We start from the raw sequence: 16530 nt of genomic DNA, 5'->3' as shown, positions 1-16530 counted from the left end.
TCTCAGGGTGCTGGATTTGGGGTGGAACCCTCCATGCATGGTTAGCAGCTTCCGAGTCTTAACGTCCGTGGCCTTTATCTCTTCCATTGGCCAGCTAATTATTCCGGCAGGGTATCTGATTACTGGTAAGGCATAGCTGTTTATTGCACGGATCTTGTTCTTGCCATTGAGCTGGCTTCTCAGGACTTGCCTTATTCGTTGGAGGTATTTGGCTGTGGCTCCTTTCCTTGTGACCTCATCGAGGTTGCCATTTGCTTGTGGTATTCCCAGGTACTTGTAGCTGTGCTCTATGTCTGCTATTGTTCCCTCTGGGAGTGAGACCCCTTCTCTTTGTAACCATCCGGCCACACTTCTCTAGTCCGAATGACATCCCAATGTCAGTGCTGTAGATCCTGGTGGTGTGGATCAGTGAGTCGATGTCTTGCTCGTTCTTGGCGTACAGCTTGATGTCATCCATGTAGAGGAGGTGACTGATTGTGGCCCCATTCTTGAGTCGGTATCCGTAGCCAGTCTTGTTGATGATTTGGCTAAGGGGGTTCAGGCCTATGCAGAACAGCAGTGGGGACAGAGCATCTCCTTGGTATATGCCACATTTGATGGACACTTGTGCAAGTGGTTTGCAGTTGGCTTCAAGGGTGGTTTTCCACAGCCCCATCGAGTTTGCAATGAAGGCTCTTAGAGTCCTCTAAGCATTCAATGATCCAAGTGTGTGGCATCGAGTCATAGGCTTTCTTGTAATCAATCCAAGCGGTGCACAGGTTGGTGTGTCGGGTTTTGCAGTCTCGGGTGATTGTGTGGTCTACAAGGAGTTGGTGTTTGGCTCCTCTGCTATTTATGCCGATGCCCTTCTGTGCCGTGTTCATGTATTTATCCATGTGCCCGCTTATCTTAGCTGCTATGATGCCTGACATGAGCTTCCATGTTGTAGAGAGACAGGTTATCGGCCGATAGTTGGATGGGACTGAACCCTTTGAGGGATCCTTCTGGATCAGGATTGTGCGCCCTTCAGTTAGCCATTCAGGGTGAGTCCCATTCTGTAGCAGCTGGTTCAGTTGAACTGCCAGTCGCTCATGGAGGGCAGTGAGTTTCTTTAGCCAGTAGGCATGGATCATGTCAGGCCCTGGTGCTGTCCAGTTTTTCATACCCGAGACTTGGCCACATCTGCCACAGTGATGGTTACCGGGGCTTGTTCAGGGAGGTTGCTGTGGTCCTCTCGTAGAGAGGTTAGCCACTGTGCATTGCTGTTGTGGGACGCCTCCCTCTCCCATATGCCTTTCCAGTATTGTTCAGTCTGGAGAGTACACTTTAGCTGGTTGGGTGGAGAAGAGCCGGTTAATCCTCCTGGCTTCATTCTCTCTTGTGTATCTCTTTAGGCGGCTGGCCAAGGCTTGGAGCCTTTGTTTGGCAGTTTCGAGTGCTTCAGGTATGGGCATCTGGCTGTACTTCTTAGGTACTGGTCTTTTCATTGCACCTCTTTGGAGCTCTGACAGTTGGCTCACTTCCCTCCTTGTTATCTTGATCTTAGCCTCTAACCGTCTTTTCCATGATGGATATTGGGTCTCATAGTTGCTCTTATAGCCGAGCATTTCAAGGATCACTGATGCTGAGTTGTATATCAGCTCATTGGTTTCTGTTATGGTGTTGGTAGGGATTGTTCTCAATGCTGCATTCACATCTTGAATGAGACTTTCGTCGGGGTTGCCTGGTGTTCATTCGGGCCACGATTCTCTCTCTCAGGTCAGTTGCTGTCTCGTTCAGCTTTGATAGTTCGTTCATTACTGGGGCTGCATACCCAGTCTCGGGGTGGGGAGTAGTTAACTCCCCCCTGACCTTATCTTTGGGCTCCTCCCTTTTGCCGTAGCATTTGTGTTGTACCTCGTCAATCTCAAGTTGTGATAGCAGTTGCCGTTTGCGGATGTTGGAACACTGAGCTACTAGTTGTTTGGCAGTCATTGTAGACTGTGGGTGTCGAAGTAACCATTCCACCATCAGTCTTTGCATGTAACCCCTCTGACTAGGGTTACTTGAGTAGTAGCATTCCAACAGATCCATGTTTTCGTCTCTCGCCCATTTCCGTCTTGTTCCAGTAGCCCATTTTTCATCAAGGTGCTCTGGTTCCCCAGCACCTGACGCAGACCTTGTTTGGCCGGGCGACGTCTGAGCCGGCATGTTATGCGTATCAATGTCTCTCATGGTATGAGGTAGGCTATATAGCTCCAAGGGTCTTGCCTAAGGACCCACACTGCATAGCTCAATTGCACAATTGCACTGTTGTAACTCGCCCCAGCCCGGATTCGAACCCCGGTCTCCCGGGTGGTAGACTGGTGTCTACCCACTGAGCTATACAGTCAGCAAGAATATATATATATATATATATATATATATATATATATATATATATATATATATATATATATATATATATATATATATATATATATATATATATATATATATATATATTGAAATTTCAAGGAAAAATGGGTGAAGAGCCACAGATGGATGCCTGAATAAGAGCAAGAGCACCTGACCCGTCTGGGAGAAGGCCACAAAAATCAGCCAAAGAGCCCTCAAACAACACTTTTATGCGACACGGGGAGACCTTTTAGAGAGGGAAAGCCTCTCGAAGCCACTTCAGCGAAAATGTTTCTTCTCCTCAAGAGCCTCAATGAGGGAAACTCTTGCTATTTTAAGAAATCAAGCCTAATTATGTGGCATCCAAATCATTGCATTTTGCAGAATTCTGAATGAAGCTAAATCAAAACAAAAAGCGATAATGTGTTCTTGAGTTAGGTGCTGTTTGACTGCTTTTCCTCTAAGCGGATCTTGCTTGGAAGCGTGAACCCGGTGCTGTATGTGTGACAGAAAACCACATCTGTGTCAAGCTCAGACAAAACATTTATCTCTGTGAATGTTCGGTGGATATATTCTTTTCCGGACCAGAGAGAACGGTACGCTGTAAACAGAAAAAAAGATTATTTACTGTAGAGAGACTGGTGACTGACTATTATCAGTTATTTTCAGTTTAAGCTGACCCAGACCTGGTTCTGACGCAAATCCGAAGTACTAAAAGCAGTTTACAATGTCAACTTGGTAATAGTTTGTCTTTGTTTTTTTTTTTGTTTTTTTTGTTTTTTTTAAAGTAAGCAATTCCATAATTCCAATTAGTCCATAATGCATTTCCTGACCTTTGTGCGATATGTAAAACAATTTGTCAGGGATCTGGCATTGTGTTTCTGTGGCATTTTCTCCCACTGAGCTGCAGGTTTCCCCAGAGGGCGGCACTGAGCAGTGTGCTTCTGCACACCTATTTTCATCAAGCTCATCAGCTGGAGCATAGGAGGACCTGACTGCAAGTGCGAGTGTCAACCCATACTGTACCACTAACGCTCCATGATGTTTTTTTTGTGTTTGATCTCCTTGGTATTTCCTGGCTTGATGCTAACTCTTTTGCTCTGCTTTCCCTGAGTTCTCCCCTCGTTCTGCTCTGCAGAGAGGCTTGCTGGATTTGCTGCTCAAACCTCCTCAACTACCTTCAATGGTTAAGCTCCCATCCATCGGAACATGCAACTCCCAAACCGTACGCCTTTGGTGGTGAACCAGCTTACTGCATGGTTCACCACCTCCTGGACTTGGTCCACTACTCTCTAGTTTAAATCATCAAACACATTGGTTTGGAGGACAAGATAAAATTGAAAACTCTGGTTACATTGAAACACCTTTAAAGTAATACTTTGTTCAAACATGTTTCTGTATTTTATAAAAATCTACTGCATTTTTTTTATTATTATTTATTTTTGAACTAAAATGAGAGGTTGCAAGACAAACGTCTTCCCTCCAAAGAAAACATCTGAACCCAGTTAAATGTTCCAAAAGCCTTGTGGGAGAACTAAAAATCCAAAGTATATGCCTGACACAAAAACAATGCATTACTTAAAAAAATAAATAACACCATGCCCACTGAGAAAGAGGACGGTGGAAAATCATGCTGTGCAGTTACTTTCCCCCAGACACAACTAGGCGTTTTTTTCAAGACGTTTGAAAATGTGAGCAACACTGAATAGCATTTTTCAGTTTTGGTGATGGACCCAAGAGGGATTTTATTTTTTAGCTTCACTCTGTGTCAAATCATACATCCAAATACGTAGAAACATTGATTCACCAGAAGAGAATTACAGTTTTAGACTGACCAAAACTTAAACGAGATTTTATTTTTTTGTTCAAACTTCTCAGTGCTTTATGTCTAAAAAAAACTGTACTTTGAACATGTGTGAGTAAACCTTTAAAAGCTACTATAAAGAAGGGCTTTAAAAGAGCAACTGACTGTAATTCATAAATATTATATTTAGATTTTTTTAAAAAGTAAAGAAAGGATGTGGAAAGCAGTCATTATGGCTACACTCCTCACCCGAGACGTTTTCAGCGCTAAGTTCCATTGAAAAAGACAGAAAACAAATTTAGATCCGTGCTCCTTTCTGCCAATGAGGGTCTTTGTGAATATCAAACATGTCATTACTCATTCAGGCAAAATCACAAGTTCTAGTACAGAGAGCAACCGACCACACAAGGCGCTGATGTTAATGTGTGCAAGAGTACGGAAATAGAAACACGGCACCGTCTTAGTCATCGCTAGATGTGACATGATAAGAGTGGACAAACACAGGGAGTCAACACTCAACACAAACAAACAGGCTGCACGTTATTCCAGCACAGAGGGAGGCCAGTCTGTCAATACTGTTTGCGTACATCACAGTGGGTCCGTGTCAGATTAATATATATCACTTAGATTAAGTGTAGCAAACTCTTAACAGCGTAGAGCAAAGAGGCCTCGGCCTGGTGGCCTCTAAATTATCTGCACCCCATCGTCTCCTGCTTGCAATGCGAAGCTTCATAGTTTAAGGTTTAAATGATGACTGCAGCTGCGACTGCTCATCATTATGTGATTAGCTCTTCCTATGAATAGCTAGTTTTCATGCACACACAGCTGTTACGCACTGGATGACTATTACATTAACTAAATAGAGCATAGATACACGTAGTCAGAGAAGACCCAAAAAATGCAAATGTCTCATTTATGTACAATGTTGCAACCAAAATAAAATTGTGCTTCTCTTGCTGTTGATTATGCAAGCTGGGGGGAGGTGGGGAGGGGGAGCAAAATAAATAATAGTATTTGAGATAATATGTTATGATGTTATATATTGAGATGTACCTGTATATATAGAGGATAAACAGATTGGATTTGGGTCTTTAGCATACTAAACTGGTTCCTCAGAAACTAGGTTTCATTTGTTCCTTTCAATCAATGGATATTGCTGGCATAGGAAGCCTCTGGAATATGCCTGATGTGACAAAGAGGCTTTTTCCCCCTCCTAATGCATAGACAATGTTCTTTGCAGAGTAATTCATTTCCATAAATCCATTTAAATGAACATTAAAATCAACCACACAGGAAATATGATTCAAAAATCATTGAAAGTACGTGCAAGGAAAGGTTGAGCTTGTGTGTGACAGACACACTTACGTGCTACCCTACCCTAACCCTATATGATGGTGCGTCTGAGAATGCATAAACCAAATCCTAACTGTCAGTGAGAGAGATAGGGGTCACAGGTCAGCAGTTTTCTGGAGGTTTTCTCTCTATCTCCTCTGACAGCTTCCAAGATGCAGTGGGCCACCGGGCCACACCGTCTGCCTGAGTCTGTCTCCTCTGAAGTCTTTCCCAAGTAGATCAGCCGTTGTTTCAGAGCGCTTTGTCTTGACCAGGTCAAGGACGGACTGTGTCTCCTCCTTTCAGAAGTCCACAGCCTCTTTGGCACTGAACTCCTTCACCATGCTAACTAGGACAACAAATAGGCTAAGTATAGACATTTCTGTTCTCAAAATGCAATTCTTATTCAAAGAGATATTTATTATATATTGAGAAAGAACTAACACAAATGTCAATGATTAAAATAATTCAATATCTGCTTCTCTGTACTTTTTATTTTTCATTTATAATAAATCATCTGTTGTCTTTTTAATGTGTGCACATAATGTTTTCCGTTTTGTTTTTTAAGTGAACTTTCTCAGTTGCTGTTTCTGATAACTGCACAGTGTGGTTGTGTTGTATATATATACATTTTAATATTAACTTTTTTTTATATTAACATACTCTGATGCTGCTACTACTTTTGAATTCTCCCAATATGGGACAATAAGGGATATTTCAATTTCTATTTCTTGTGTTGCTGGGGATTTTTGTGGGTGTGTCTATGTGTGGGGGCGTTCCCTTTGAGAGGTGCAGCCAGCTGCATGTCACGTGGCTTCAGCCAGAAAACCAGACAGAGTTAGATTCATGTCACTTGTGTGTTCAATCATTCCAGTTCCATCTGCATCCATCTTTGCCCTGACGAAGCATTGTAGGTACGTTGAGTTTAATATATTGTTGTGCATCATTATTTTTATATTATTTCTGGTTGTTGAGATAGATGTAAAATATTTTTGGATGTTTATTGTAAGTTTGCACAACTTTGCCAATTCATTTGGGACAGTATTTAATTTAGCTAAGTTAAACTTATATGTCTGTGAAAGTGATGTTTTCCTTTTTGTTTGTATTTTAGTTTCACACTTCCTTGGAGTCAATAAACCTGTGGATAACAGGTCAACTTTTCTCAGAGTCTTGATATAAGGAGGAGTTTAGCTGTACTGTCTAGTTGCATTTCATATGGCGAAGGCAGTATATTTCTACTTCATTGTGTGAGGAATTATTTGTTTTTAGGATTTGACAGTATAGCTCTTTAATAAAATACAACAATATTCTTCAATCAAGAACTCAACTGCATAAATTCACCTTATAACTCCAATACAGCTCCAGCATGAGAACTTCTAATTCAACCTTTTCTTGTGTTCTCTTCACCTCCCCAAACACAAAGGTGATGCTCGTAGATGACAGTGTATTTTTTTTTTTTTCTTCCCTGCTCTTTTTGAACCCGTTCAAATAGATCTTCAAAGATGAATGCTGGGGTTGGGCGTCCTGTTGTGGCTTCCACATTTGCTGCACAGAGTTCGCTGAACTTCACACACGTTTTGCTTGCAATTTTATATTCTGAGAGAGGCGAAAATCAACTCTGCCGTATTGATGCGTCAGGTGAAGCTGGTGATAAGACAGAACTCGTGAAAAAGCAGATCTTGGACTGGCTTGAACTGATAAATGCCAGCAGCACTGTCACATGGGGGCCGGTAATAAAAATTAGCACAGATGCTACACCAATTACTAGATAAGAGCATTACTTTTGCCAGCCATGTCTCAGCGTGTAGACTCCCTGTCTGCACTGATGAAGACGGGGAGAACGTACAAGTTTCCACTAAAGAAGCCCAGAGCTAGAAATTCTTAAAGTTTCTTGTTAAAAACAATCAATTCCTGTTATTTTATTTTATTTTTGTTAATTAAGAGAGACAAAGTTAAGAGGTAATGAGATGGTTTCCTGACATTTGACTTTAGTTTATATTCTGCGCCCAGCTGGAATGGTTGTGAATCCATTCATAAACATTTTTCATTGATCCGCAGATCAGCACAACCTTCTGATTTTGTTCTGTTAAGCATGAAAGCTGTGTCTCTCAGAATGCTATCAGCTGCCTTGAGTTTGTGCAACATCTGCACAATAAGACTAAAAACTGGGCAAGTGTAGCATACTGCATGAGAATGTGTGATTAAGATGAATGCCTCTGCACAGAAATAAAGGGGTTTGTGCAGTGTATTGGATGTTTATTTGGCAAGGAGTAATAGTAGCATGGCTGACCAAAATAAAATCAGCTATGCAGCTTCACAGTGAATAGATATTCAGTAAACTTTGGTGATGTACTTTACCGCTAAAATGCACTTAACTGCAACCTCGAACACATGAACGGCTGATATCTTTCAAAAAGCACATAAAAAAAACACATCCAGTGGAAAGCGACGGCAGCCCTGATCCTTCTAGGATGAGAGCCATTTATGTCAAAATTTGAATATGCATAGGGCTAAACTGAAGTGCTCAATGCATGAATTGTGACTGTGTGACTTCAGGTGCCTCTGTGCTCTCAAAGTGCAAGCTTCACTCGATTAAATTCCCTTGCATTGACAAAAGAAAAATGGACGTAGGCTTGTTTTAAGGGATGCCATTATGCTGGAGACGCTACGGATGCACTGCAACAACTAGGTTACAGTGATTCACAGCATCAAACTTCAGTCTACTACTGACACATTTTATGTATAATTTGGCACATTTTATATAATTTGTCTGGCCGTAAACGGATGCTGTTTGCTTAAATCAGATATTCAGTCAAAAACAACATTTTGGGTCCATTACACAACACACAATCCAGTGAAGAAAGCTCTTTGACTTGCACCCACTTTGGCTAACATACTGATTGATCTGTGTGTGCTCTCCAACTTTGCTGACACGAGATAAAACCGTATTTGATAAATGATGCATGTACAATCTGTTCTTTAACTGTGTTACCTGTAAGTCGAGTTCAAGGACAATTCAGTTATATTTTTTCCCTCTTCAAAGAGTGATCAGAGACTGACTTGCATATTGCTAATACAATAAATAGATTATTTAATAAATAAATATATCGCGTGGTCTCATACTGAAAATTTAGGATAACTTATTTTACAAAATTACTTGCCATACTAAAAGGTGTGCATAACAGCTTCTAAAAGTTTAATTGTATACAAATTGGCTTATGTATTTTTTTATAAAATGAACACAATGTTTAATGTATTTAAACTTAATTGTAATTTATGACATTTTAATTAGACTATGATATCTTTTTTCACAGGAAAAAAAAAAACAAATAAAAAAAACTGATGCCACAGCCTGGACCAAGATCCACGTAGCAAATGCAAGTATTGAAAAGATTAAATTGACTAGAAATATACACCAGATCTTGGTAACAAACCATTCAATTCAGAGCAAATAAATTAAGTGTAGTGTACACACAGGAGGAAATTTATATACCAAACAGCATAGAAAGTCAAAAAAAAAAAAAAAAAAAAAAAACTGCAAACACTCTTCAGCTCTGTACCCTCTGTATTGCCATACTACAGTATCATTAATTTATTTTCCCCTAACTCGTTTTAACAGGAAAGAGGCCATAAATCGTTGTTAAGCAGTTGAAGTAAACACAAGCAAGGAAACTTTTTTTTTTCAATGATACTTTAGCGCCATAGTTCTCCTGGGGTTCATGTTCAATAGCCTAAGTTTATGAGAGAGGGGAATATGCACCGCGTTACTACGCCTCCCAACAGAATACTTTAGCTGAGACACTGTATCAACACTTTAATTAGTATTGTTTTGTGGAGGAACAAAAGCTTCTCACCTCAAGTCAACATGCCCCCCAAGACTACCAATTAATAAAAAACTCCTCAAACATTAAGCTCTCATCACTGCACTGTATCTGGCTAACTTCTGCATGAGATTCTAATCAGCAGAAAGTGCTGGGAAAGAAATATAGTGCATGTGTAACTCAGCTGTGACCGCATCAAGGTATCCAACAATGTAAACAAACAGGATTAAATGAATATAATACTGTTCATAGCATTTAAAAGAGCCCCCAAAAACATACTTTCCTGGAGAGTCATTTCGGCTGGAGCATAGCACAGTTCTGCAAGTTTTATAAACTATTGACCATAACACAAGTAAAAGCTTTGTCATTTATTTATATGTAGGCTACAATTCATAATCCTTCAAATATGAAAGTTGTGCCAAATTCCCCAAATATACATTTCCTCACTGAAGTTTTAGCAGACTAAAACTGGACAATCAGTTACCATAGCACATTATTCATTCAGTCAGACAGGATACTGACCACCCACTCTGAGCTGGAATAACTACTGCTGCAAATAAAATAAAAAAAGAACAACTACTTAACGTGGCCTGACATGGTAGAAAGACTAAATGATGAAAACAGGAAGCAGTCAAAAGCTGCATATGGGTTTGTAGCTACTGTGAACCACTGCAGGAAAAGCTGAATTCTATAATTTGATAAGTATATAATTTGATAAGTATGAAACTGGATCTAATATCATAACATCAAAAGCTTTTAATTAGGTTTATGCTATATATATATATATATATGGTGGTAAAGTGTAACCCGAACCCTCAATTTACACATCACTATCTTTGTCTGAGGCACTTGGACAAATAGAGCTGGTTCCCATGACTGAGGTTTTAAATACAAGTGTTTAAAGGGGAATTAGTACATTAGAAATAAGCACCTATTTAACCATAGATACAGATTGGGTCTGTTAGGTATATTGTGCAGGAGATTAGACAGAGTGATCATTAGTGAACATTTTCTTGCAGTAAATTAATTTTCCCCAACTCACTCGTAGTGTTTATTGATTTTATTTAAGTGTTTATTTAGAAAACCTCTGAAGCACAGATGGAATCTTCTCTTGATAGTTTTTAGTTGTGAGGAGTAAACAGGTTAATGTGAGTCCAACACAGCATGTCTCCAGGCTGGTATTCTTGATCATAGTCATCATTCAACAGTCAAACATAGAAATAGTTAGTATAAGAGTTTCTCTGAGGAAATAGAATAGCAGCCTTGCTATCAGCCCTGCATAGCCTCTCAGCTGATCAGTTAAACTTTACACTGAATGCGCTACAATTATTGCAAGCATCCTTGCACATTTGAGTAAATGTCTACTGAAGTGTATGCACAAAGGCACTTAAGACCGATTCTCTCTTATCTTCAGGCAAAAAGTCTGTTTAAAGCTATGCCAAGCGTTCAGCACACACGAGACTGAAAGGTTTTAAAGCCATAGATCTGTTTGGCTGAGATGCAACAAAAGTGGACCATATCCCGGGCACAGATAATATCACTCCTTTCCTCTGGCATCATTACTGGTATGGGTATCCGCTTATATTTATCAAAATCAGAATAAATGGTCTTATCTCTGGGAGTTTCTGGAGCACAGATACTTGCCTGGCTTTAATCAAGTCTCCAGACAGCAGTGTTTTGAAAGCACAAAGGCCTTATTCTACAAGGAGAGAAAATATTTAAAATTTACAAGAGGCTATCTAAGACAAGAATAATTGTTCATGTAAATGATTCATTGTAATCTTTACTGGTCCTACTAAAACTGGATTTGCTGCAGTGATGCTGAGATGGAAACTTCTAGAATGCATGTGTTGGAATACATGCATTCTTACATTTTTAATATTGTTTAATTACAATAATTTGATTCCTAGCTTATCGCCTTAACCGGCTAGTTGAATTCTCTGCATTTTAGGCCAATGCAATAATCTCTCGCTTCTCTGCAGTGGCAGAGAATAGAAGGGATCAGAAGGAAGGAGGAGGGGTTGTAGGAATGTGGAGAAGAAGTAAATATGGATTTTTTTCTATATGTAGTTGGATAATCACATACTACATCCTGAATGTGGGACATTTGATGAATATGCTCAGTGTAGATGGACACAGCAATGTCCACTACCTTAAAGGCACTGGGTCTTTCCAGGGATTGGCACGTCTTTGCATGTTCAGCTGTTGACAACGGACTCGACACAAACAGTTTTCTTTGTTGATCCAATATTGACGTGGCACTAATAGCTGTGACAACAAGACTCAGAGGAGGGGCGACCAAGCAAGAGAAAAGCTACATAAAGGCCAGGGCCGACCCTCAACCACGGCCTCTCCTCGACCCAGTTTAGTTCAACAGCAAACGCCACTCTGTCGCTGTACATTACCCTCAGATGCTTGACCACTGCAGGCTAATTCCCTCAAGAAGTCCAGATTGGCGCTAAAGGTCCCCCTCTCACACGCACATGCACAAACAAGCAATTTTCTAAAAGCAATCTAGAGGAATCTATAAAACCCCAGGTGACATTACAGAGAAGACAAAATGCACCACAGCAGCTACTCCACATGCCTAGTATGTTCCAGTATCTGGCTTTGAAGATGATTATCAGCATAATTTTGCTCTTGCAGAACAACAATATATGAATCAACCACACTAAGAAATATATGCTTTTCTTCACAAGTCAATTTTAGTAACTGCAGTGTTTTCAACAGTATGTTCAGTTTGGCTTATTTTGGTAACATAAGTCTGCAGGGACATGACAAATTCACGATTAGCAACATTTAGAGCGCTGTCATTCTAAGGGTGGCATTTTCTGAGGAAGCGAGTCATAATTGTCAGGACATGACTTGCATTGATTACCATATATATATTTTTTCCTTTTTCCTTTCATTTTTACACTGATCGTATGTTTATGGGGACTAAATTTGCTTCTATAAATATAAAGGTTAAATAAACCTTCTTTCCAAAGTCTGAGTATGTCAATTGAATTTAATATTTAAAGGATGACAAAGAGGTGGTTTTCTTCTCTATTTCATCACCTTGCCAGTCAATTTGAATAGAAAAAGAGCAGCAGTCTTCTGAGAAGCTAAAATGCATTATAACACACAAAGCATAACTAGGAGGCATTGAAGAATGAAATGCAGTGATTGCAACATTTGGAACAATTACTAATATTTTAGGTAAATTTAAGCAAAACCTCCATAGTGTGTGTGTGTGTGTGTGTGTGGGGGGGGGTGTGTGTGTGTGTGCGTGTGTGTGTGTGTGTGTGTATAAAAATAAAAAAAAGATAGCTTAGGGCAAACTCCTCAATAAAAAATTGAGGAAAAACTCAGATGACAGCAAGTATCGATGCAAATATGAAGTTTAATTTTGCCACAGGTGTGAGGCCAAAATTTTGCAATTCACTCAGAGAAAGTGAGTTTTCAGTCCAATACCAGCTTTTTATCTGCAAAGCAATTTCCTTCAATTTGATAGAAAAACACACTTTTTCTTATATTTCAGAAAAATTACTTGATTTGTCTTATAAAAGAAGTGGACTAAGCAGAGTCTACCAACATGTATATGTCACATGTGCTTAATGTGGATTTGTTTAGCAGTGTACGAATGCCGTCTACACTGCAGCTTCACCGTGAGTTCAAACTCTGGGTCAACAATTAGCTGCGAAACATCAAACGCAGCTGCAGCAAAAGCTCGATTACAAGTTTAGAAGTAACAAAAACACTAACAATGAAAGTGTGTTTTTTTTAAGGTTTTATTGGCACTACAGGGTTTGATGTATTAGTAGCTTGACAGGAAGACGGGCAGAGAGAGAAGGGGAAGACATGCCGTACTTGGCCCAGGGCCGGGAATCGATCCTGGAACAGCAGCGTCAATTACTGTAGCCCCACTGTGCCATGAGCCATTGGGGTCACCTCGTGACCCCAATAAAACTCTGTTATTGCTTCCCTTAGAGCAGCCTGCAATAGTTTTACCTCAAGCTTGTACATATTAGTAATTTGCTTGTTTAGTCTATTACAGCAGTGACGCTAATCGTTCGCAATAAATATCAAATAAAGTTGTCGTTCTGGGAGCCAACCTTTTGGAGCATTTAAATGTGGTTGAAAGGTTGTGAGGATTATATAACATTATACTCCGATATGCATGTTTAATCAAGAATATGTTTATCTTTGCTCTTTTATTGTTTGTCAAGAGTTTATAAGAGCAGCCAAGCTTTTAAGTTTCATTGAAATATTGTCAATCCACCAGCCAAACAGTTCAAGAACGTTCAAAGGGAGCAGAATAACAACCTTAGTTGTATGTGATTATATAATTAGGGAAACATATTTCATTATTTTCTTAAGCAACTATACATCTGAAAGTTATATTACTAATTGTGACATTAATTAGTATCCTAATCAGTTTAAGTTACTCCTTCACTGCCAAATTAGAGCCACGCATGTTATGTTCTATCATTTACACCAGTAACAATGACTCTAGAGACATGCCTGAAACCTGCCTATGTGACTTTAATTACAGTGTTATAGTTCCTGAGACACACCGATCTTCTCTAATGTACCAGCTGTGAAAAGTGTCTATATCAGTTATGCTGTAGGTGTCAAATGCAGCTAACTATGTCATGCTGGTGTGATTAGCACTGATAAAAAAGAAAAAAAAATGTTTGCAGACTGATTTACTGCTGTGACTACCAATGAGCTAAATATATATATATATATTTTTTACCTTGTGTGTATTCTTGGAGACACAATGCCCAGTTGTAAATTTTAATATAACTTATGCAAATGCATGTATTACTAGTTAAAATGCATGTTTTCTTAAATGCCTCTCACTCCTTTTTTCATATTCCCATAACAATCCACTAAGTAATATAAAACTCAGCCAATTCTTGCTGGTTTACTTTTGTTTTTCAGACTTTGTTTTTCACAATTTAGATCAGATTTTCTGCAATGAAAAGCTTTCTTGAAAAGCTGTACTTTACAAGGCTATTAAGGCTTTCTAATGTTAACAAAAGACAGGATCTTATCAAACCAGTAGAAGTGACACAGAATGCATTAACATTTATACTGCTCTCCTCTGCTTGGATGACATCACTGAAGTGCCTGCTCTCTTCCTTTGCTCCATAATGCAGTTCAGTCCTCTGCCCATTGACCCCTTACTGTGTGAACTGCTGCAGAACAAATTAATGGCCAAACAACCCCCCTTTGCATCTTTTGCATAAGGAAGTACGCTTGCTTTAAGGAGTAGCCGATATTATCCTAGTTCCTTGAGTTTCCTTGCATTAATGAGCATGCAGTAAGTTTAGATAAAAGATTGTTTCCCTGCTTTTAAGAGAGATTAATATTACCAAACTATTATAAAGGGAAATATGGATTGAGAAAGGCTGAATTTGTTTGCTCTTTTAACAATAGTCAAGACAATAATTAATGCAATCTGAAAATAACAACAGAAGACGATTGCATTTTGCTCAACATAATTATTTGTTTGCATGTTAGACTGCTTTTGGTGTTTCTTTCAAATGAACCTAAATGTGGATCTTACTCCCTCTAGTGGTGCATATGTCGCCTAAAGAGACGCAACACACAATTTATTCTTTACAGAACTATTAAACTAAAACGAATTCAACATGTTAATATCTTATCTATGTTAGCTTCTGTACTTTTCAATTTTATATAAAATATTTCATAACATTATGTCATATTCTGACTGTTATGTTATACTGCAACATAATAATCATGCTATGTAATACAATCTTATGTTATAAAATAAAATACCATGATCATCATGTTATTTATATGTACATATAATATTTATGTAATCTGTTAAGAGTGTTAGAGATTCACTGATGGGTCAACCTTTGATTAGGATCAACTCATTTACAGATCAAAACTCAAACATACGTTAGCATTGGAGGTAGGTGAAGGCAACATAATACAGATCAAACAAGTCATACCAACAGCAGCACTGTTTAGTGTCAAAGTTGTTACTGAATGAAGGATAGCTCTAAAAGAAAGACAAAGTTTGCTATTTTCAGAAAAAAATGTGTTTCAAAATGATGTCGATGGTTTAATTAGCTGTAAAATAAACTATTTCCTACAGACATGTTTGTTAATCATTTAGGGTAATACTTGTAAGCAAGGAGTGTGAGGAAAGCATAATGTGTTACAGAAAGATTGCCTTGTTCAGATTGCTTTGAGCCTTCCACTTGTATCTGTCCTGGATTATCCTGGATTTGTAAATCTTGGCAGCCTATTGAAAAGCTCAGAGTTAAAATAGGGTTTAAATTATCTGGAGAATGGAGTTTAATAAGTATGATTTTCTTCAGGGAGCTTAAAGTTGCACAATGCTTTTGTCTTTGCTTGAAAAAATAAAACAGATTTGAAACGACTCCATTCTCTCCCACATGAGGTGTTCCCTCTGATTCCAATATAAATAATTTATGATTGCCCATGACACCAAGGGTAAAAAAAAACAACAATATTTTGAACATTGTAAGTAGTAGAACCTGGACTGGCCAACAGTCTGTAAAAGCAGGTCAGAGCCTTAACAGAATTTGGCTACAAATGTCTGATCAGTGCATTTTTAATGTTTAGGTGAAAAAAGAAAAGCTAGAAGCTTACCGTCATTACAAAGTGGTCCTCCGAATGTTGTCATGCTGCAGTCACAGCTGAAGCCCTCCCACTGCTGAAGGCACACACCTTGGTTGGCACACGAGTCCTCTTGGCATGTAGTGCTGGGGCCTGAATTTAAAACAAAATGACAGCTTAGTGAAAATAAGACTGGGTTCAAACTAAAAACAATATATGTAATGTCACAAGTATGGATAAGAGTCACACACAACTAGCTGTGTGCAGTCACATTTTAGTAATTACTGCTGCTATTACTGTTAACAATGTCCATTTTTACCAAACTCAGATTTAGTTAGTTAAAAAGTAGATACAGCAAACATAAAGCCAAAATATGCATAAAGAAATTGTAGAAAATAGCTAAAAACATGCAGTCTTTAGGTTTGAACACTCATTCGTGGTTTAAACATTTCAATTGCATTTGTACAGTTATCTATGGTGTTTTTATTTATTAGCATTGATTCAGTTTCAGTTAAAAGTGCGCCAATTGTTTTAATATATTGTGTTTTTTTTTACTGTTTATACTCGACACAAGATTCATAACTTAGTAACTGTATAACACCATATCCAGCATATCCT

The 16530-nt window shown here is 38.8% G+C and overlaps 1 protein-coding gene across 1 annotated transcript in view; it reads right to left on the bottom strand.

Annotated features, from left to right (window-relative positions):
- LOC106933710 (neurexin-1a) overlaps window positions 1-16530 on the bottom strand; it is a 130337-nt gene that overhangs the window by 75391 nt on the left and 38416 nt on the right. The window contains exon 11 of the mRNA XM_088013451.1: window positions 15946-16065. Coding sequence (XP_087869577.1) covers window positions 15946-16065 — 120 coding nt within the window. The remainder of the gene's footprint in view (window positions 1-15945; window positions 16066-16530) is intronic.

The sequence above is a fragment of the Poecilia mexicana genome, unplaced genomic scaffold (assembly GCF_051168715.1).
Source record: "Poecilia mexicana isolate PSO_F unplaced genomic scaffold, ASM5116871v1 scaffold_15, whole genome shotgun sequence".
Lineage (NCBI taxonomy): Eukaryota > Metazoa > Chordata > Actinopteri > Cyprinodontiformes > Poeciliidae > Poecilia > Poecilia mexicana.
This window is presented reverse-complemented; position numbering and strand designations above follow the sequence as displayed.